This window comes from Loxodonta africana, chromosome 21 (assembly GCF_030014295.1).
Source record: "Loxodonta africana isolate mLoxAfr1 chromosome 21, mLoxAfr1.hap2, whole genome shotgun sequence".
Lineage (NCBI taxonomy): Eukaryota > Metazoa > Chordata > Mammalia > Proboscidea > Elephantidae > Loxodonta > Loxodonta africana.
In genome coordinates, this window is record NC_087362.1 from 41,926,793 (window position 1) to 41,949,833 (window position 23,041).

The 23,041-nt window shown below is 37.9% G+C and overlaps 1 protein-coding gene across 7 annotated transcripts in view; it reads right to left on the reverse strand.

Moving 5' to 3' along the window:
• CNTNAP4 (contactin associated protein family member 4) overlaps window positions 1-23,041 on the reverse strand; it is a 393,297-nt gene that overhangs the window by 148,719 nt on the left and 221,537 nt on the right. For all 7 annotated transcript variants that reach the window (XM_023556694.2, XM_010596846.3, XM_023556696.2 and 4 more), the window contains one exon: window positions 2,677-2,824. In XM_023556694.2, the coding sequence (XP_023412462.1) occupies window positions 2,677-2,824 (148 nt within the window). The remainder of the gene's footprint in view (window positions 1-2,676; window positions 2,825-23,041) is intronic.

The window sequence follows — 23,041 nt, forward strand, 5'->3', positions numbered from 1 at the left end:
CAAGAGGCAGTCATTTTAACAGAACAAGGCAATACCACGTGGTGTAAAATCAGGAAAAGTGTGCATCAGGGTTGTATCCTTTTACTATACTTATTCAGTCTATATGCTGAGCAAAAAATCCGAGAAGGTGGACTACGTGGAGAAGAACAGGGCATCTGGATTGGAGGAAGATTCATTAACAACCTGCCATATGCAGATGACACAACCTTGCTTGCTGATAGTGAAGAAGACTTGAAGCACTTACTGATGAAGATCGAAGACTGCAGCCTTCAATATGGACTATATCTCAACAAAAAGAAAACAAAAACCCTCACAACTGGGCCAATAAGCAACATCACGATAAACAGAGAAAATACTGAAGTTGTCAACGATTTCATTTTACTTGGATCCACAATCAATGCCCATGGAAGCAGCAGTCAAGAAACAAAACAACACATTGCATTGGCAAACCTGATGCAAAAGACCTTTTTAAAGTGTTAAAAAAATGTCACTTTGAGGACTAAGGTGCACCTGACCCAAGCCATGGTATTTTCAGTCTCCTCATGCAAAAGGTGGACAAAGGAAGACCGAAGAATTGATGCCTTTGAATTATGGTGTTGGCAAGGAATAAGGAATATAACATGGACTGCCAGAAGAATGAACAGGTCTGTCTTGGCAGAAGTACAGCCAGAATGCTCCTTAAAAGCAATGATGGCAAGACTTCGTCTCATGTACTTTGGACATGTTATCAGGAGGGGCCAGTCCCTGAAGAAGGACATCATGCTTGGTAAAGTAGAGGGTCAGCAAAAAAGATGAAGATCCTCAAGAATGGTTTGACACAGTGGTTGCAATGATGGGCTCAAACATAGCAATGGTTGTGGGGATGGTGCAGGACTGGGCAACATTTCATTCTGTTGTACACAGGGTCGCTATGACTCGGAACCCACTGGAGGGCACCAAACAACAACAACGTGTATATATATAAAAGGATCTGCTTTAATTGTGGGAGAAATACATTTCCATTTTTAAAGACATGAGTACCTGTTCAAACACAGCACTTTATGTTTTTATTAACAGTAATGCAATAAGTAAAACACTTTATGACTTAAACAACAAACCAAAACCAAACCCATTGTTGTTGAGTTCATTCCGACTCATAGGGACCCTACAGGACACAGCAGAACTGCCCCACAGGGTTCCCAAGGCTGTAAATCTTTATGGAAGCAGACTGTCACATCTTTCTCCCTCCAGGTGGGTTGGAACCGCAGCGGTTAGCATCTGAGTCTTTAACCACTGCATCACCAGGGCTCCTTCACTAACAATAATGATAGTTTCAATTCTTTATCTTCAACACATCAGGTTTGGAGTTCCAACCTTCCCTATCCTTCAGGCACTGGAACTCAATCAGTCAACAACTGCATTCTTTCTCGCGTTAGCTGTTTGCACCAGCCAGGGACTCCTGTAAAATCTATGGACATTGTTTATCTGTTCTAATGTGGTTTAGATGACTTCAGCAAGTGGCTTGACATCTTTATGACACACTTTCCATTTATGTAAATAAAGTGAACCAGAATTAATTTGGTTTACAGCACAAAGTGATAAAATCTATGTGAGAAAAGCATTAGTTATTAAAAAATAAATGTTTACTAGAGGAAGAATGGTGTCACAGAATTGCACAGTCCTGGGTTCTTTTCCTGATTCTTCCGTGTACTGGTTGTGAAATGCTGGGCAAATTACTGAATCTCTCCAGACCTCAGTCTGCACATCTGCTAATTGTGGATCATATTAACTAACTTATTGTTCTATAATAAAAGAGCATCTAACAGGATGGTGTGGCTTGAGGTAGACTATCAATAACTCTTAGGTCCCTTCACTGCTAAAAGATATAATAAAATGCTTCATTAAGAGGAGACTAAGTGAAATCTGTGGTTTTTATCTTTTTATTTGAAAGTATTTCAAATAAATTTTATATTCTGGCAGAGCTCTTTACCCTTTCTATTAATTTATGCTGAGGGCATAGACGATTTTAAAGTGAATTACATGGCGTATTATTTTTAGGCTAGAGGGAACAACATTCTTTGGTTTCATAACAGATGGCTGATTATACTAAATGGAACACTGTCTCTTTTATTCAGTCCAGGGTATCTAAATGAAAAGCCATCAAATATAATCCACAGAGGGAAAGCACTGATGTTTGACAACTAGAATCTAGTCAATAATATTAAAACCCACTGCTGCCTAGTCGATTCCAACTCAAGGCAATCCCATACGTTACAGAGTAGAACTGAGTTCCATAGGGTTTTCTGGGCTGTAATATTTACAGAAGCAGATCTCCAGGCCTTTCTTCCATGAAGCTGCTGATGGGTTCGAAATGCCAACCTTTCAATTATTAGTCAAGCACAAACCATTTGTACCACCTATGGACCTTATGTCAATATTAGGCTTGAATAAACTCATTCACATGTATTTACAAATATCTATCTATCCATTCATCCAATGCTTCCATTTCCAAATTGAACTAAAAAGCTGAAAACTAAAGTCAATATTGGCAGACACACAACAAAACGTTTTCCACAAAAATCATTTCTGTTTTTATGTCTCTTTACACAACTAAAAAGTCAATGTCAGTTTACAGTTTGGCTTTTAAAACCTCTCCTTTGATATCTATTTCAGTGGGTTTGATAAACAAACACTTACTATATGCACATCCAAACACTTCGATTCGCATTCCAATTCTGCCCTTGGGGTTCCACTCTAAAGGGATGAAACGCAGAAATTTGGCTTTGATAGAAGGCTGGAGTCTATAGTACACAACGCTGTCTGCATTTACATTTCCAGAAAATCCCTAGAAGAGAAGGGAAAGAAGGAAATCAGCGTGTCTACAGAATATTCATTGTACCTTATCACCTACAGTGTCAATAAGCAATGTCTAATTCACTTCTTTGTGCTATGAAAATGGCTGCCTTCTTTAGGAAAATCTTATTTACGGTTATAACATAATGTCTCTTCATCTGAGGAAGCTACTATTGCCTGAACTTTTCTTTCTATTAAGAGTAGTTTAAATTTCACCACCACCGTCACACTGGCTTTAAACTATGATACCCTCAATAAAGCTTGCTTCTATAAAGAACAGATTAAATTTAACAGTGTGTCATGTCTCTAGTCATTAACACTGTAAACAGCACAAAAAAAATCGAGAAAATATTCTTCCAGTATTCAAAAACTATTACATTATTTTGCAAAGAGGTTGCTTATATCACTAATGAATGAGTAAAGTTATGGCATGTTTTTGTTGTTTCGCTTTCTTATCTAATTCATTAACCTAAATGAAAATATCACCCAACATCCATGTTGGAAATGCTCTGATAAACTTCACTGGCGCACTGCTGGATACGCACATTAAAAAAAAGTTAAGGGAAATTGGAAACAATAATAATTTGGAAAGACCTGTAATTAAACTTACTGACTACAGAATTTGGAAGCTACAGGGACCTTGGGGATAATGCTAAACTAGCAAAGTCAAATAGCAGAGGAAATTAAAGGTCAGAGAGGTGAAAAGAGCCCCTGGAGTTTGCAGAATTACCATACAGTACAGCCAGAAGCGATATTCTTTCCCTGTATCTGCTCAACACAAAGCTCACCTGCAAGGTGCACTTAACGTGGCACCTAACATCTGAGCAGCCTTTATTTGCTCCTGCGAGACATGTGTGTGCCTTCACAGGCTGAGAAGCCAGAATGAAGCAGAAGTTGTTCTCAACGACTTTAATTTCACTCTCACTTATTCCTTTTTTTCTTCTTTTAAAACTGTAATTATCAGCATATGTAGGAACAAGAAAAGGAATGATGTTGCTACTTATGCAGATCTTTGCATGGTCAGCAGCTTCTTGGCATTTCAGGACTTGGGTAAAATATTACTAACAAAGACAGGCCTTTCGCGATCACGGCTACTGAAGTAGTGTACCTGGCACTCCCCATCCTATGGTTCTGCTTTATTTTTTTCACACTCCTCATTATTATTACTTTTTTTTTTTTTTTTTTTTGGTGTTCTATTGTTTGTTTTTTGCTTGTTTCCCTTATCCTATTAGAATACAAGCTCCACTAAAGCAGGAACTTTACAGCTTCTATCTATAATGCCTAGAACACTACTCGGCTTAAAGAATTGTTCAATAAAATATCTGTTGGATGCCTAAGTTTGGGAAAATTTGAACTTAAAAACAAAATATAAACAAGCTTCTCAATTACAGGGCAGAACACAATTAGGAGAACACTGCTTAATCCCACAGGTCTACAAAGCTCCAGAAAATTCCATTCTATTCCAAGGGTCAAAATATCATACTAAGGGTTTAGTAAGAAAGGTTAACTGTATCGTATATTGTACTACTTAACCCAAACCCCACTCTATCTCTATAGTGCCACAATCTCTATTTCTGTTGAAACATGAACACTTTGCCTGAAATGTGGATGTCTATTTATTCAAATTTTGTACTAAAATGGCTGATGTACTTTCATGTAGAGCAGTGTTTCCAAACTTTGACTGCACATTAAAACTTTCAGTGCTTAGACCCTGGGCATTGTGGGTGTGTGTGTGTTTACAAGCTTCCCAAGTCTGGGTACTGTACAGGCAACATTGAGAATCTGGTCTGTAGAAAGCCAATCTTCATGAGACCTCTTATAATTCTATTTTCCTGGGTGCCACTGGCAGGCTAATACAATCCCTAACTATGATTTCTTGCCAAGCAAACAGCTAGATGATTACTTAGATAGCCCTCTGAAAGATCCCACATTTTTTCAAATTAATCTGAGTTCATAGATTTAGATAGATGTCACTGCAATGATCTTAGCATCTTAAAGGGCTGGGAAAAAGATGAATAGTGACAACAGACAGGTAAATGGAATGGGGAGGTCTGAGAATGGCAACTTTTCCCTTTTTGCCTGCTCTATTTTTGAGTTATTTGAATTTTTGAGAACACAAAGAAGAAATATAAGATACATAGTTTGTAGTGTAATGAAAATACCTTTACGGGAACATTTGACGTTTTTAGCAGCCATTTCTTACAAAGGATGAGTTTTAAGGGAATTGCTAAGGGGGTGGATATGAGACTTTTACTTAACACAATTCAGTTATGTTTTGATTTTTAACGAGCATTATTAATTTTATAATAATTATTAAAATAAATTAAAACACAGACATAGGAAGTGTGCATAGCGACAGAAGTTCCATTTAGCAGCATTCTGGGTACCTCAAATAACACTCTTATACCACCTGGGAAAATATGCAACATTTTCATCACCCCAAAAGGAAACCTCATATTCACTTTGACAGTCAACTGACATACAGTCATCAAATACATCATAGCAACATGCTGTCTAATGGAAATCAACTCCATTTCACAATGCCTGTTAATTCGATAAGTTGAACTGCAAGTTAGTATTTACATTTTTTTTGTTGTTGTTGTTGTTCTGTATGTTGAAATATTTTATGTGAAATACATAAGAACCAAAGATTCTGCTTTGGATTTCAATATTTAATGGGATTTTTTTCAGAATGTGAATGAGGCATCAGACTGACATTGTAATACTTGATAAATGAAAAATCCAATGCATTCTTTCAGGTTTCAATTGTATTTTGTTGCCTAGGAGACCTTCCACAATGTTCTAAACAGATCTTTTTTTTTCGTACCATAACAATCCATGAAGAAATGCATGGATTAAAATGCCCCCCTCTCTCTCTTTAAACATTTTTATTATATGAGCATATATGTCTTCCCTCGTACTACATATTCTGAATTTTCATGTGTGTCAGAATTACTTGAGGTAGTTTTTTAAAATTCAGATTTCTGGGTCCGGCACCTTGTTCACTAAGTCTGTAGGTGGGGCCTTGGAATCTGCCTTTCTAATGAGTACCTAGCTAATTTTGTGCTTTTCATTTTGGCTTAACCTATTTCCTGGATACATCCTGTTCTTTATTCCTTCCTATTTTAACTCAAAACTCTTCAGAGAAGAAACTGATTTCAGGAGAAGGGCTCTTTAGGGTTGACCTTCAACGACAGAAATAAGTAGCAAATTGATTCTATGTTGTCAATCTTCAACGTGATAGTCTTCAAAGTGATAGTTTGTGGCTCAAGTCAGGCATAACACAAATGAGCACTGTAGCTTTAAGTTTTACATCAACCTTGTAAAGTAGTTATTATCGTACCCACTTTAAACCAAAGCACCAAACCAGTTACTGTTGAATGGACTCCAACTCATGGCAACCCCAACGTGTGTCAGAGTAGAGCTACGCTACACAGAATTTTCAATGGCTGATTTTTTTGGAAGTAGATCACCAGGTGTTTCCTCTGAGGAGCCTCTGGGTAGACGAGAACTTCCAACCTTTTGACTGGCAGCCCAGTGCATCACCCAGTGATTCCATACCCACTTTACAACTGTGGAAAATGAAACTATAGAGGCTAAGTTATTTGCCAAAAGTCACACAGCTAGAAAATGGAAGAGAAAGGATTTAATTCAGGTTTAGTCTGACTCCAAAGCCTATAATTTATCTGAGCCACCAAAAGATCTCAGTCTAACAGAACACGACAACAAGTAGCCCACCCTAGAGAGAATGTGATATTTTACTTGAAGATTTTCCTTAGAATTTATACTTAACTTATTTTACACATATGAGAATAATGTGACTTAGATTATGCTGAACTGAGATTCAGCTCTACAAATTGACTTTTAGAGAAAAAAGGATTATTCTATTAAGCTTTACATTTTCTCAAAATTATTGAGGTAGAAATAAAGATAAATGTTCATTAAGCAATAGGATTCTTGCATATAAATAGTAACCTAATAGATACAAAATGTAAAGAGATTTTTCATCATATCACACATACAAAATATCTGGAAGCAAAATTAAGGTTATAAGTCTTATTGATAAAAATCACAAAGTCTTAATTGGATTTTTCTTTTCTATTAGACTTGATGAATTTCAAACTCAATGAGGTATTCATATATAGTATAGAAATTTATTCTAACCAAGATAATTTATGGAGTTAATGAAATAAAATTTTTGACAGTGTTTCAAGTATTTCAAAAAGTGATTTTAAAGTTTATGAGCAGGAGAAATAGCATTAATTTATTTTTCAAATATTAATTGAGCAACTCATCTATGTAAACTGAGATGGATAAAGAGAGATAGATGCCCATATGGCAGCCCACAAGGGGCTCTAAAACTACAATAAATCAGAAACACAGGGCCAGTCATACGTGGTTAACATAGCAGACTCTGTAATTACATGTAACTCGGTCCATCTCCCACCAAAATAAACAGCAGCCTTAGCGGATATTCAACAAAACAAACAGGCAAACATGAAGGTCCTCCTTGTCATGACTGACCTCTCTTATTATGAGAATTCTAGTCACCTACATATAACCTACACAAGTCCTATTGTCAAGTACAACTCATTTTGATAGTCAGCTGACATACAGACAACTATATCATAGCAACATGCTGTATTTATTTTATGATGCCTGTTACATATCTTTACCAAATGTGTCTCCCAAGATGCTGTCTAATCCAGAAAAGTGCAACAGAAAGGCAAAGAAAAAATAAGAACTACTGAAAAGTGGAAAATGGTTTTCTAACATATACCCAGATAAGAATAAATTTTAAACATAGGTTGAACAAAACATTGTCATTATAACTATATAAATTGATTCTATCTTTAGCGAACATGAATGTATTCATTAATGAAAGCAAAGTAATCAAATACAAAAGTTAAGTTGGTATATATAATAAGACTCAATTTTCAAAAAAAAAAAGTACAGAATTTTATTACTTTAAGATCAGTTTCTCCCATGTCCTCAAAATATTCAATAACTTTAAAATATTTATTTGAAGAAGCACCAGATTGGTTTCAACAGCTGAGTAAGGCCCATGTGCCGGTCATTATATCAAGAGTCTCTGGAGACACATAGGAGTAAAATACACTGTCTAGGCCCTTTTAGCAAAAAAGAGTTTTGAGTCCTCTAGACAGAAAGGTCAAATCACAACAGTGGTAGAGCATATGAAAGACATAGCCTTGGTTGTAAGTCCATCACCATCTTTGAAACATAGCTATAACTTGCTATATGGAAAATACATGGACAGGAACAACCAATATTATGAATGCAGAGTAGGACCCTACTGTAACCCTACACGCATTAGAAAGACAATAAGAGGATATTATGAACAATGTTTGGCCAACAGTTTTAATAATTTAAGTGAAACAGACCAATTCCAAAGAAACCACAACTTACCAAAACTGATGAGAACTAGAAAACTCTAAATTGTCTATATCTATTAAAGGAATTAAATCTATAATTTAAAAAATATTCCCACACAGACAATTCCATTTCCAGGTTTCTTCCCTAGTGAATTCTTCCAAACATTTAAAGAAGGAATAATATCAATCTTATACAAACACCTTCATAGAGTAGAAAAACAGAGAACACTTCCCAACATGTTTTGTGAGGCCAGAACAACCTATCCAAGTTTCACAAGGGACTCGCAAGAAGGAACATTAAAAGCCAATCTCACTCATGAACATGGAACCAATCATTTTTCAAAAATAGTTGACAAACGATTATAAAATATAGAAATAGGATGACAGACCACGTCTAAATCAAGTTTATTCCAGGAATGAGATGTTTGTTCAATATTTTAAAACAATTCAGTGTAACTAATCACACTGAAGAAAATATGGTCTTTTCAAAAGATGCAGGAAAAGCATTTGATAAAATTCAGCACCTATACAGATTAAAACTTCTAGCCAAGTAGGGAATTTCTAAATCTGTAAAGCTATCTACAAAAATCTTATAGCAAGGGGGGGTGAGGCCAAGATAGATGAATAGTCAGAAGCTTTCTGCCGTCCCTCTTACAAGAACGGAAGAAACAAGTGAATTGAATATATATGACAATCTAGGGAACCTAATCATCAAAGACAAAGTTGAAGAATTGGACTGAGTGGCAGGTGGAAGCAGAGACAATTTAAAAGCAGTGGCAATAGGGAACTACAGATCATAGGAACACTGGCGCCCTGCTAGCTGAGTCTGCACCGAGCACACAGGCTAAGGCAAGTAGCAACTTCCCAAGCCAGGGCCCACCACATCTGGTGAATCTTCACACACCTCCAGAACCAAACGGGAGTGACACCAGACCTGTGAAATTTAAGTGCAAGCTCCCAGCTGACCACATGTACTGGCAAAATAACCCCTCCTCTCACCTTCCCCTCACTGTCTCTTACACCAGTCCCTTGGCATTCAACAACACCACATCCCCTAAGCCAGGAACTCAGGGTCGGTCAGGAGCCCTGCCTCTTCACCCAGCCACTGGCATACAGGGTCTATGGACTTGCAGCACCCTTCACCTCCACCCAGTCCTTTGTGGGATGAATCAACACTGCACATCTTCATTACCATAAAACAACAGGGAGTACACCTGACGCCCATTTTCACCTGCAGCAGCCAAAGGGAAGCTGCAGACTTGTGACATTCAACGCCACCCTGCCCCCTAAGAAGAGCCCTCACCCACCCACACTGGGGGCCTGAGAGCTGGCAGTAACACCCACTCCATCTAGCCACGACAACAGGGACCTGAGAATTAGTGATGCCTTCCAATCCCTGCAGCTAACAACACCAGGCACCCAAGGACTGCCTGCACTACCCCTGTGCTATGCGCTGTAGGGAATAAAGACATGCCCTCCATCCAGGCACCCAGGGGCAGCTATCAACCCCCTGTCTTGCCCCACACATCCCCCCCCTGCAACCAGAGACCTGTACCTGCTCTGAACACCCCCTACTCTGCCTTGCCCACCTAGGACTTTAGGTGAAAGTCTGCACCACAAACTCGATGACTGACAACTCAGATACCTGTGTCCTGAATAACTGCACCCCAGCAACAACAGTGAACAGACTCCTGGGTTCACACACCCAGTAGCTGCACTGACCACCTGCAGACAAGACATGAGAGCTTCAGCGATGCCAACAAACAAAGTAGCTCACATGACCAGCCTACTTGGGCATATCAAGACAAAAAAAAAAAATGCAATAAACAAATGTACAACAAATAAATATAACTTATTGATGCCTCGGAGGCAACAGTTAATACCAAATCACATAAAGAAGCAGGACAAGAAGGCTCCAGCAAGTGACCAAAATACAGTACCACAAAACCTTCCGAAGGAAGATAAAGAATTCAAAAGACTAATACACAGAGCTCTCCAAGAGATCAGGAAGGAGATCAGGCAAAACTCAGACCAAGCCAAGAAACACAGATAAAGCAATAGAAGAGTACAAGAAAAAAAAAATGGAATAAACAGGCTGCTAGAAAGCATACAGAGACAGCAGCTGGAAACCCAAAAGATAAACAAAATTTCAGAATTAGACAACTCAGTAGAAGGTCATAAGAGCAGAACTGAGACAATGGAAGTAAGAATTAGTGAGATTGAAGATAAATCCCTTGACATCAACTTGTTTGACAAAAAAGAAGAAGAAGAAGAAATCCTAAGAATTACATGGGATACTACCAACAGGAAAAACCTACAAGTAATTGGAGTACCAGAACAGGGAGGGATAATAAAAAACAGAATTGTTGAAGATTTGCTGGCAGAAAATGTCCCCAATATCATGAAAGACAAGAAGATAGCTATCCAAGAAGCTCAACAAACCCCACACATGGTAGACCCCAAAAGAAAGTCACCAAGACATAACATAATCAAACTTGCCAAAACCAAAGACGAAGCAAGAAAAGTCACTTACAAAGGGGACCAATAAGACTATATACTCTGACTACTGAGCAGAAACCATGCAAGCAAGAAGACAATGAGATGACATATAAAAAGCCTTGAAGGAAAAAAAAAAATGTCAGCCAAGAATTATATATCTAGCAAAACTGTTTCTCAAATATGATGGTGAAATTAGGTCATTCCCAGATAAACAAAAATTAAGAGAATTTGTAAAAACCAGACCAAAATATTAAAGGGAATCCTCGGGTTAGAGGGCCAACAACAACAGACAACACAATCCAAGACTAGCACACAGGACAGATCAACCAGTTATCAACCCAGATAGGGAATACATAAAAACAAATCAAAGCTAAAAGACTGACAAAAAAGGGAACCAGAGACATCAATTTGTAAATGATGACAACATCAAAACAAAAAAGAGGGAACAAATAGTGTAGCCACAGAAATTCCATGTGGAGAGGAAGTTAAGGCAATAACAAGAAAAAGAAGATGGGTTTAATCTTAGAAAATTAAAGGTAAATTTCAAAATAACCACAAAGGAACCTAACAAAGCTACCCACCAAAATAAGAAAGAAGAAAAACATAAAGACTCAGCAAACACAAAATCAACGATAATGAGATGAAAAGAAAATAATATAAAAAAAAATCAACTCAGCACAGAATGATTATGTGGACAAAAGAAACTCAACACCACACACACAAAAATATGTCAAAATAACAGGCATAAACTCATACTTATCAATGATTACAACAAATGTAAATCACCTAAATTCAACAGTAAAGAGGCAGAGAGTGGCAGAATGTATAAAAACCATGATCCATCTATATGCTGTCTACAAGAGAAACACCTTAAATGCAAACACGTAAACAAACAAAAATTCAAAGGATGGAAAAAAATGTATCAAGCAAACAACCAAAAAAGAGCAGGAGTGGCAATATTAATCTCTTATAAAATGTATTTTAAATCAAAATCCACCATAAAGGACAAAGAACACTGTATAATGATTAAAGGATCAATACACCACAAGGACATAACCGTAATAAGTACATATGCACCCAATAACAGGGCTCCAAAATACATAAAACAAGCTCTAGAAGCACTGAAAAGAGAAACAGACAGCTCCACAATAATAGCAAGGGACTTCAACACACCACTTTTGGTGAAGGACAGAACATCTAGAAAGAAATTCAATAAAGACACAGAAGATTTAAACGCCTTACAGATATACACGCAACACTGTATCCAACAGCAGCAAAGTATACACTCTTTTCCAACGCACATGGCACATTCTCCAAAATAGACCACATTTCAGGCCACAAAGAAAGCCTTAACAGAATCCAAAACATCAAAATAATGCAAAGCATCTTCTCTGATCATAATGCCATAAAAGTAGAAATCAGTAAGAGAAACAACAAGGAAAAAAAATAAAATACAAGGAAAAGGAGCAACACCTTGCTTAAAAACTACTGGGTTATAGAAGAAATCAAGGACGGACTAAAGAAACTCATAGAATCAAATGAGAATGAAAACACGTCTTACCAAAACCTTTGGGACACAGCAAAAGCAGTGCTTAGAGATCAATTTATACCAATAAATGCACATATCAAAAAAGAGGAAAGAGCCAAAATCGAAACATTAACCCTATAACTTGAACAAATAGAAAGAAAGCAGCAAAAGAACCCCTCAGGCACCAGAAGAAATGAAATAATAAAGATAAGAAAAGAATTAAATGAAATAGACAATAGAAAACAACTGAAAAAATCAACAATACAAAAAGATGATTCTTTGGAGGCAGAGCCAAGATGGCGGAATAGACAGATGCTTCAGTCGAGCCCTCTTTACAACAAAGACCTGAAAAAACAAGTGAAAGGAGTATATTTATGACAAGCTGGGAGCCCTGAGTACCAAAGGCAAGCTTAGACAACGAATTCAGGGGGAGGGGGAGGAAGGAGCCATTCAGAAGTGGAGAGGAGTTACCGGGCCTGAATCGTGGGGATCCCTGAGGCACCACTCCCGGAGGCAGTGGCGGCAGGCTAGTAATAGCATTCGGCCACAGTTTCCTCAGGGAGAAGCAGCCAGCCACACAGCCCACTCAAACCTCTGGAACCTGAGGAGAACTACACACTCTCAGCAAAAGCTAATTACTTGCATATATTTTACCGCACCCCCCACCACTCCCAAGCCCACGTCAGTGGCTGAATCCCTGGGCCTGAGATAGATCCTGGTGAGCACCTAGAGCCATCCTCCCAGCCTTGAGGAAGAAAAAAATTTGCAACTGGGGGAAAAGATAATTTGCTAGCTCCATTAACTAGGGGAGCTCAGGACAGAAGTGGCTCCTGTCCAGGCATAAACCATCTGTGGACCTTGAGCACCTTTCCTTTCTGCATGGATCTGTGTGGGCCTATTTCAGGAGAATAGGCCCTTGTTGGCAAATTCTAACCATTTCAGCTGTGCGGTGGAGAGGTGGGTGTCTGACGTTTGACATTGCTTTGCCTATTAAACAAAGTCCTCACCTACCCACATCAGGGACCCAAGGACTGGTAGCTCCACTGAAGTCACCCAGCCACCCGCGACAGCAGTCCAAAGATAACTGGTACCTCCCAGTCCTTACAACCAAAAAATTTGGTACCCATGATCCCTCTGCAGAACCCACCCACCAGCACGCTTTAGGGAACGGAGACACGTTTTCCTCAGAGACACTTGGGGGTCAGTTCTCAGCCCCCTGCCTTGTTCAGAGCATGAACTCCTGCTGCAATCAGATACTGGCATATACGCCAATCACCCCTGCCCCTCTAAGACTGTAGGACAGAGCCCGTAACTCACACTTTATATCAGCTACCTGGAAACCTGAGCTGAATTCATACAAGAAAACTGAATGGACTCCTAGACTGATAGACCTAATAATAGCTCTAGCCAGCTGGGGACAGAACACCAGAGCTCTAAAGGAGAAAATAATCAAGCTAGCTCACTCAAGCAACCCATAGAGGTATACCAAAACAAAACAAAGCAAGCAGCTATGACACAGTAAGCAAGCATAAACAAATACAATAACTTATAGATGGCTCGGAGACAACAGTCAATATCAAGTCACATAAAGAAACAGACCATGATCTCCTCAACAGGGTCACAAAACAAAGAATCCAGGGATCTTTTAGATGAAAGTGCATTCCTAGAATTACCAGATGCAAAATACAAAAGTTTACTATACAGAACCCTTCAAGACATCAGGAAGGAAATGAGGCAATATTTAGAACAAGACAAGGAACACACAGATAAAGCAACTGAAGAAATTAGAAAGATTATTCATGAACGTAATGAAAAGTTTAATAACCTGGAAAAATCCATAGACAGACAGCATTCAGAAATTCAGAAGATTAACAATAAAATTACAGAATTAGATAACTCAAGAGAAAGTCACAAGAGCAGAATTGAGCAAGTAGAAGCTAGAATTTCTGAACTTGAAGATAAATCACTTGGCACGAATATATTTGAAGAAAAATCAGATAAAAGAATTTTAAAAAATGAAGAAATCTTAATAATCATGTGGGACTCTATCAAGAGAAATAACTAACAAGTGATTGGAGTACCAGAACAGGGAGGGATAACAGAAAATACAGAGAAAATTGTTGAAGATTTGTTGGCAGAAAACTTCCCTGATATTGTAAAAGATGAGAAGATATCTATTCAAGATGCTCATTGAACTCCATATAAGGTATATCTTAAAAGAAACTCACCAAGACATATTATAACCAAGCTTGCCAAAACCAAAGATAAAGAGACAATTATAAGAGCAGCAAGGGATAAAACAAAAGTCGCCTACAAAGGAGAGCCAATAAGAATAAGCTCAGACGACACGGCAGAAGCCATGCAGGCAAGAAGGCAATGGGATGACGTATTTAAAAAATTGAAGGAAAAAAAATTGCCTGCCAAGAATCTATCTCTTAAATATGAAGGTGAAATTAAGATATTTCCAGATAAACACAAGTTAAGGCAATTCGTAAAAACCAAACCAAAACTACAAGAAATACTAAAGGGAGTTCTTTGTTTAGAAAATCAATAATATCAGGTATCAATTCAAGACTAGAAGATTGGGCAGAGCAACCAGAAGTCAACCCAGACAGGGAAATCCAAAAATCCAAAAAAGCAAGATCAAAAAAAAGCCCAACACAGGGTAACAGCAATGTTATTATATAAAAGAAGACAACATTAAAATAATAAAGAGGGACTAAGAAATGTAATCATACACCTTCCACATGGAGAGGAAGATACGGCAATACAAAGAAATAAAAGTTAGTTTTAAATTTAGAAAAATAGGGGTACAATAAGGTAACCACAAAGGAGACAAACTATCCTACACATCAAAATAAAATACAAGGGAAAAATACAGACTCAGCAGAAACAAAATCAACAACAACAAATATGAGGAAAGGACAATATATAAAGAAAATCTACTCAGCACATAAAATCAAGTGGGAAAAAGAAACCGTCAACACACAAAAAAGACATCAAAACGATAGAACAAAATTCACAAAAAAAAAAGACATCAAAATGATAGAACTAAATTCATACCTATCCATAACTACCCTGAATGTAAATGGACTAAATGCACCAATAAAGAAACAGAGAGTGGCAGAATGGATTAAAAAACAAGATCTATCTACATGCTGCCTACAAGAGACACGCCTTAGACTTAGAGACACAAACACAAACAAATTAAAACTCAAAGGATGGAAAAAAACTATATCAAGCAAACAACAATCAAAAAGAGCAGGAGAGGCAATATTAATTTCTCACAAAATAGACTTTAAGTTAAATCCGTCAGAAAGGATAAGGAAGGACACTATATAATAATTAAAGGGACAATACACCAAGAATTTATAACCATATTAAATATTTATGCACCCAATGACAGGGCTGCAAGATACATAAAACAAACTCTATCAGCATTGAAAAGTAAGATAGATAGCTCCAAGATAATAGTAGGAGACTTCAACACACCACTTTCGGTGAAGGACAGGACATCCAGAAAGAAGCTCAATAGAGACACCGAAGATGTAAATGCCACCATCAACCAACTTGACCTCGTAGACATATACAGAACACTCCACCCAACAGCAACCAAGTATACTTTCTTTTCTACTCCACATGGTACATTCTCTAGAATAGACCACATATTAGGTCATAAAGCAAGCCTTAGCAGAATCCAAAACACTGAAATATTACACAGCATCTTCTCTGACCATAAGGCCATAAAAGTGGAAATCAATAACAGGAAAAGAAGGGAAAAGAAATGAAACACTTGGAAACTGAACAATATCCTGCTCAAAAAAAGACTGGATTATAGAAGACATTAAGGATGGAATAAAGAAATTCAGAGAATCCAATGAGAATGAAAACACTTCCTATCAGAACCTTTGGGACCCAGCAAAAGCGATGCTCAGGGCCAATTTATATCAATAAATGCACACATCCAAAAAGAAGAAAGGGCCAAAATCAAAGAATTATCCGTACAACTTGAACAAATAGAAAGAGAGCAACAAATGAAACCCACAGGCACCAGAAGACAACAAATAGTAAAAATTAGAGCTGAACTAAATGAAATAGAAAACAGAAAAACAATTGAAAGAATTAACAAGATCAAAAGCTGGTTTTTTTAAAAAATCAACAAAATTGATAAACCATTGGCCAAACTGACAAAAGAAAAACAAGAGAGGAAGCAAATAACGCAAGTAAGAAATGAGATGGGCGATATTACAACAGACCCAACTGAAATTAAAAGAATCATACCAGATTACTATGAAAAACTATACTCAAACAAATTTGAATACCTGGAAGAAATGGATGAATTCCTAGGAACATACTACCTACCTAAACTAACACAAACAGAGATAGAACTACTAAATAGACCCATAACAAAAGAAGAGATTGAAAAGGTAATCAAAAAACTCCCCCCCCCCCAAAAAAAGCCCTGGTCTGGACGACTTCACTGCAGAGTTTTACTAAACTTTCAGAGAAGAGTTAACACCACTACTACTAAAGGTATTTCAGAGCATTGAAAAGGATGGAATACTACCAAACTCATTCTATGAAGCCAGCATATCCCTGACACCAAAACCAGGTAAAGACACCACTAGAAAAGAAAATTATATCCCTCATGAATGTAGATACAAAAATTCTCAACAAAATTCTAGCCAATAGAATTCAACAACATATCAAAAAAATAATTCACCATGACCAAGTGGGATTCATACAAGGTATGCAGGGATGCTTCTACATTACGAAAACAATTAATGTAATCCACCACATAAATAAAACAAAGACAATAATCACATGATTTTATCAACTGATGCAAAAAAGGCATTTGACAAAGTTCAACACTCATGATAAAAACTCTCAGTAAAATAGGAATAGAAGGAAAATTTCTCAACATAATAAAGGGCATTTATACAAACCCAACAGCCAACATCACCCTAAATGGAGAGAGCCTGAAAACATTCCCATTGAGATCAGGAACCAGACAAGGATGCCCTTTATCACCACTCTTATTCAACATTGTGCTGGAAGTCCTAGCCAGAGCAATGAGGCTAGATAAAGAAATAAAGGGCATCCAGATTGGCAACGAAGAAGTCAAAGTATCTCTATTTGCAGATGACATGATCTTATACACAGAAAACCCTAAAGAATCCTGCAGAAAACTACTGAATCTAATAGAAGAGTTCAGCAGAGTATTGGGATACAAGGTAAACATACAAAAATCGGTTGGATTCCTCTACACCAACAAAAAGAACATCGAAGAGGAAATCACCAAATCAATGCCATTTACAGTAGCCCCCAAGAAGATAAAATACTTAGGAATAAATCTTATCAGAGATGTAAAAGACTAGTACAAAGAAAACTACAGTACGCTTCTGCAAGAAACCAAAAGAGACTTACAAAAGTGGAAGAACATACCTTGCTCGTGGATAGGAAGACTTAACGTTATAAAAATGTCTATTCTACTAAAAGCGATATATATACATTTAATGCAACTCTGATCCAAATCCCAAGGACATTCCTTAAGAAGATGGAGAAACCATCAATATCATATGGAAGGGAAAGAGGCCCCGGATAAATAAGGCATTACTGAAAAAGAAGAACAAATTGGGAGGCCTTACTCTACCTGATTTTAGAACCTATTGTACCACCACAGTAGTCAAAACAGCCTGGTACTGGTACAACAACAGATACAGGGACCAATGGAACACAATTGAGAATCCAGACATAAATCCATCCACATATGAACGCTTGATATTTGACAAAGGCCCCAAAACAGTTAAGTGGGGAAAAGACAGTCTTTTTAACAAACGGTGCTGGCCTAACTGGATATCCATCTCCAAAAAAATGAAAGAAGACCCATACCTCACTCCATGCAGGAAAACTAACTCAAAATGGATCAAAGACCTAAATATAAAATCTAAAACGATAAAGATCATGGAAGAAAAAATAGGGACAACGTTAGGAGCCCTGATACATGGCACGAACAGTATAGAAAACATTATAAAGAATGTAGAAGAAAAACGAGATAACTGGCAGCTCCTGGAAATGAAACACTTATGCTCATCCAAAGACTTCACCAAAAGAGTAGAAAGACTACCTACAGACTAGGAAAAAGCTTTTAGCTATGACATTTCTGATCAGCGCCTGATCTCTAAAATCTATATGATACTGCAAAAACTCAACTGCAGAAAGACAAATAAGCCAATTAAAAAATGGGCAAAAGATATGAATAGACACTTCACTAAAGAAGACATTCAGGTAGCTAACAGATATATGAGGAAATGTTCACGATCATTGGCCATTAGAGAAATGCAAATCAAAACTACAATGAGATTTCATCTCTCTCCAACAAGGCTAGCATTAATCCAAAAAACACAAAATAATAAATGTTGGAGAGGCTGTGGAGAGGTTGGAACACTTATACACTGTTAGTGGGAATGTAAAATGGTACAACCACTTTGGAAATCGATTTGGCGCTTCCTTAAAAAGCTAGAAATAGAACTATCAGACGATCCAGCAATGCCACTCCTTGGAATATGGATCCTAGAGAAATAAGAGCATTTACACGAACAGATATATGCACACCCATGTTTATTGCAGCACTGTTTAGAATAGCAAAAAGATGGAAGCAACCAAGGTGCCCATCAATGGATGAATGGGTAAATAAATCATGTTTATTCACACAATGGAATACTATACATTGATATAGAGTAGTGAGGAATCTGTGAAACATTTCATAACATGGAGGAACCTGGAAGGCATTATGCTGAGTGAAATTAGTCGGTTGCAAAATGACAAATATTGTATAAGACCACTATTATAAGAACTTGAGAAATAGTTTAAACTGAGAAGAAAACATTCTTTCGTGGTTACGACGCGGCGGGGTGGGAGAGGGGCATTCACTAGTTAGGCAGTAGATAAGAACTACTTTAGGTGAAGGGAAAGACAGCACACAATACAGGGGAGGTCAGCACAATTGGACTAAACCAAAAGCAAAGAAGTTTCCGGAATAAACTGAATGCTTCAAAGGCCAGTGTAGCAGGGGCAGGGGTCTGGGGACCATGGTTTCAGGGAACATCTAAGTCATTTGGCATAATAAAATCTATTAACAAAACATTCTGCATCCCACTTTGAAGAGTGGCGTCTGGGGTCTTAAACACTAGCAAGCAGCCATTTAAGATGCATCAATTGGTCTCAACACACCTGGATCAAGGGAGAATGAAGAACACCAAGGATACAAGGCGATTACAAACCCAAGAGACAGGACCACATGAACCAGCGACTACATCATCCTGAGACCAGAAGAACTAGATGGTTCCTGGCTACAACCGATGACTGCCCTGACAGGGAACACAACAGAGAACCCCTGAGGGAGCAGGAGAGCAGTGGGATGCAGACCCCAAATTCTCATAAGACCAGACTTAATGATCTGACTGAGACTAGAAGGACCCCAGTGGTCATGGCCCCAGACCTTCTGTTGGCCCAGGACAGGAACCATTCCCAAAGCCAACTCTTCAGACATGGATTAGACTGGACAATGTGTTGGAGCAGGATGCTGGTGAGGAGTGAGCTTCTTGGATCAGGTGGACACTCGAGACTATGTTGCCATCTCCTGCCTGGAGGGTAGATGAGAGGGTAGAGGGGTTTAGAAGCTGGCGAAATGGACAGAAAAGAGAGAGTGGAGGGAGAGATCGGGCTGTCTCATTAGGGGGAGAGTAATTGGGAGTGTGCAGCAAGTTGTATACGGGTTTTTGTGTGAGAGACTGACTTGATTTGTAAACTTTCACTTCAAGCACAGTAAAAATTATTTAAAAAAAAGAAAAGATGATTCTTTGAAAAGATCAACAAAATCGATAACCCAGTGGCCAAACTGACAAAGAAACACAGTAGAGGAAGCAAATAACCCAAATAAGAAATGAGATGGATGATATCAGAACAGACCCAACTGAAATAAAATGTATCATAACAGAATACCATGAAATACTGTACTCCAACAAATTTCAAAACCTAGAGAAAATGAACAAATTTCTAAAAAACATAGTACCTACCTAAACTAACAGAAACTGAGGTCAAAAAACTAAACAAACCCATAACAAAAGAAGAGCCTGAAAAGGTAAAAAAAAAAAAAAAAAAAAAGCCCCGGCCCAGACAGCTTCACTGGAGAATTCTAACACTTTCAGAGACAAGCTAACACCAATACTACTAAAGCTATTTCAGAGCATAGAAAAGGAAGGAATACTCCTGAACTCATTCTATGAAGCCAGCGTAAACCTGACAACGCAAAAAAGAAAACTACAGACCAATATCCCTCATGAACATAGATGCAAATATCCTCAACAAAATTCTAGCCAGTAGAATTCAACAGCATATATCAAGAAAATAATACATCATGACCAAGTGGGATTCATACCAGGTACGCAGAGATTGTTAAACATTAGAAAATCAATCAAAGTAATCCACCACATAAATAAAACAAAAGAGTCATATAATCTTATCAATTAATGCGGAAAAAGCATTTGACAAGTCTAACGCCCATTCCTGATAAAAACTCTCAGCAAAATAGGAATAGAGGCGAAATTCTTTGGCATAATAAAGGGCTTTTATAGAAAGCCAAAACCCCACAACTCCCCATGTGTCTGTCAGTTTGTCATACTGTGGGGGTTTTCGTGTTGTTGTGATCTGGAAGTTATGCCACCGGTATTCAGACACCAGCAGGGTCACTAGGAGGACAGGTTTCAGCTGAGCTTCTGGACTAAGACAGATTAGGAAGAAGGATCTGGCAGTCTACCTCTGAAAAGAATTAGCCAGTGAAAACCTTATGAATAGCAGCGAAGCATTGTCTGATATAGTGCCAGAAGATGAGCTCCTAAGGTTGGAAGGCACTCAGAAGCAAGCATAACAACGATTGTAAAGATGGCACAAGACTGGGCAGTGTTTTGTTCTGTGGTACATAGGGTCGCTATGACTCGGAACCAACTTGATGGCACCTAAGGACAACATCACACAAAGCCAACAGATGACATCATTCTAAATGGAGAGAGACTGAAAGCATTCCCCTTGAGAATGGAAACCAGATAAGGCTACTCTTTATCACCACTCTTATTCAACATTGTGCTGGAGGTCCTAGCTAGAGAATTAAGGCAAGGAAAAGAAATAAAGGGCATCCAAATTGGTAAGGAAGAGGTAAAATTATCCCTATTCGCAAATGATATGATCTTATACACAGAAAATCCCAAAGAATCCATAAGAAAGCTACGGGAAATAATAGAAGATTTCACCAAAGGAGCATGATACAAGATTAACATACAAAAATCTGTAGGATTCCTCTACACCTACACCAATAAAGAGAACTTCACAATCACCAAATCAATACTATTTACCATAGCCCAAAAGAAGATAAAGTGCTTAAGAATATATCTAACCAGGGATGTAAAAGACCTATACAAAGAAAACTACAAAACACTATGCAAGAAACCAAAAGAGACCTACATAAGTGGAAAAATATACTATGCTCAAGGATAGGAAGACTTGGCATTGTGAAAATGTCATTTGTACCCAAAGCAATCTATAGATAAAATGCAATCCCTATCCAAATTCCCACAGCATTTTTTAAGGGGATTGAGAAACAAATCGCCAACTTTATATGAAAAGAAAGAAGCTCCAGAAAAGTAAAGCATTACTGAAGAAGAAAAACTAAATGGGAGGCCTCGCACTACCTAATTTTAGAATCTGTTATACAGCCATAGCAGTCAAAACAGCCTGATACTGGTAAAACAACAGATACATAGACCAATGGAACAGAATTGAGAATTCAGACATAAATCCATCCATCTATGAGCAGCTGATATCTGACAAAGCCCCAAAGTCCAGTAAATGGGGAAAAGACAGTCTCTTTAATGAATGGTGCTGGCATAACTGGATATTCATCTGTAAAAAAATGAAACAGGACCCATACCTCACATCATTTGCAAAAACTAACTCAAAATGGATCAAAGACCTAAATATAAAATCTAAATGATGAAGACAATGGAAGAATAAATAGGAACAAGGCTAGGGGTCCTAATATATAGCATATATAGTACACAAGGAAACCCTGGTGGTGTAGTGGCTAAGTGCTATAGCTGCTAACCAAAAGATCAGTGGTTTGAATCCACCAGGTGCTCCTTGTAAACTCTGTGGGGCAGTTCTACTCTGTCCTATAGGGTTGCTGTGAGTCAGAATTGACTCAATGGCAACAGGTTTTCTTTTTTTTTTTTTTTTTTTGATAGTACACAAACCATAGCTAACAATGCACAAACACCAGAAGAGGAACTAGATAACTGGGAACTCCTAAAAATCAAACACTGGTGCTCATCAAAAGACTTCATCTAAAGAGTAAAAACAGAACCTACAGACTGGGGGAAAAAAAAATCACTATGACGTACCTGATAAGGGTCTAATCTCTAAAATCTACAAATCTAATCTCTAAAACACTTCAACAAAAAGACAATAATCCAATTAAAAATGGGCAAAGGATATGAACAGACACTTCAGCAAAGAAGACATTCAGGCAGCTAACAGACACATGAGGAAATGCTCACAATAATTAGCCATTAGAGAAATGCAAATCAAAACTATATTGACATACCATCTCACCCCAACAATACCGACACTAATCCAAAAAACAGAAAATAACAAATGTTGGAGAGGTTGTGGGGAGACTGCAACTCTTACGCACTGCTAGTGGGAATGTAAAATGGTTTCCTAGGAGCGCCCGGCA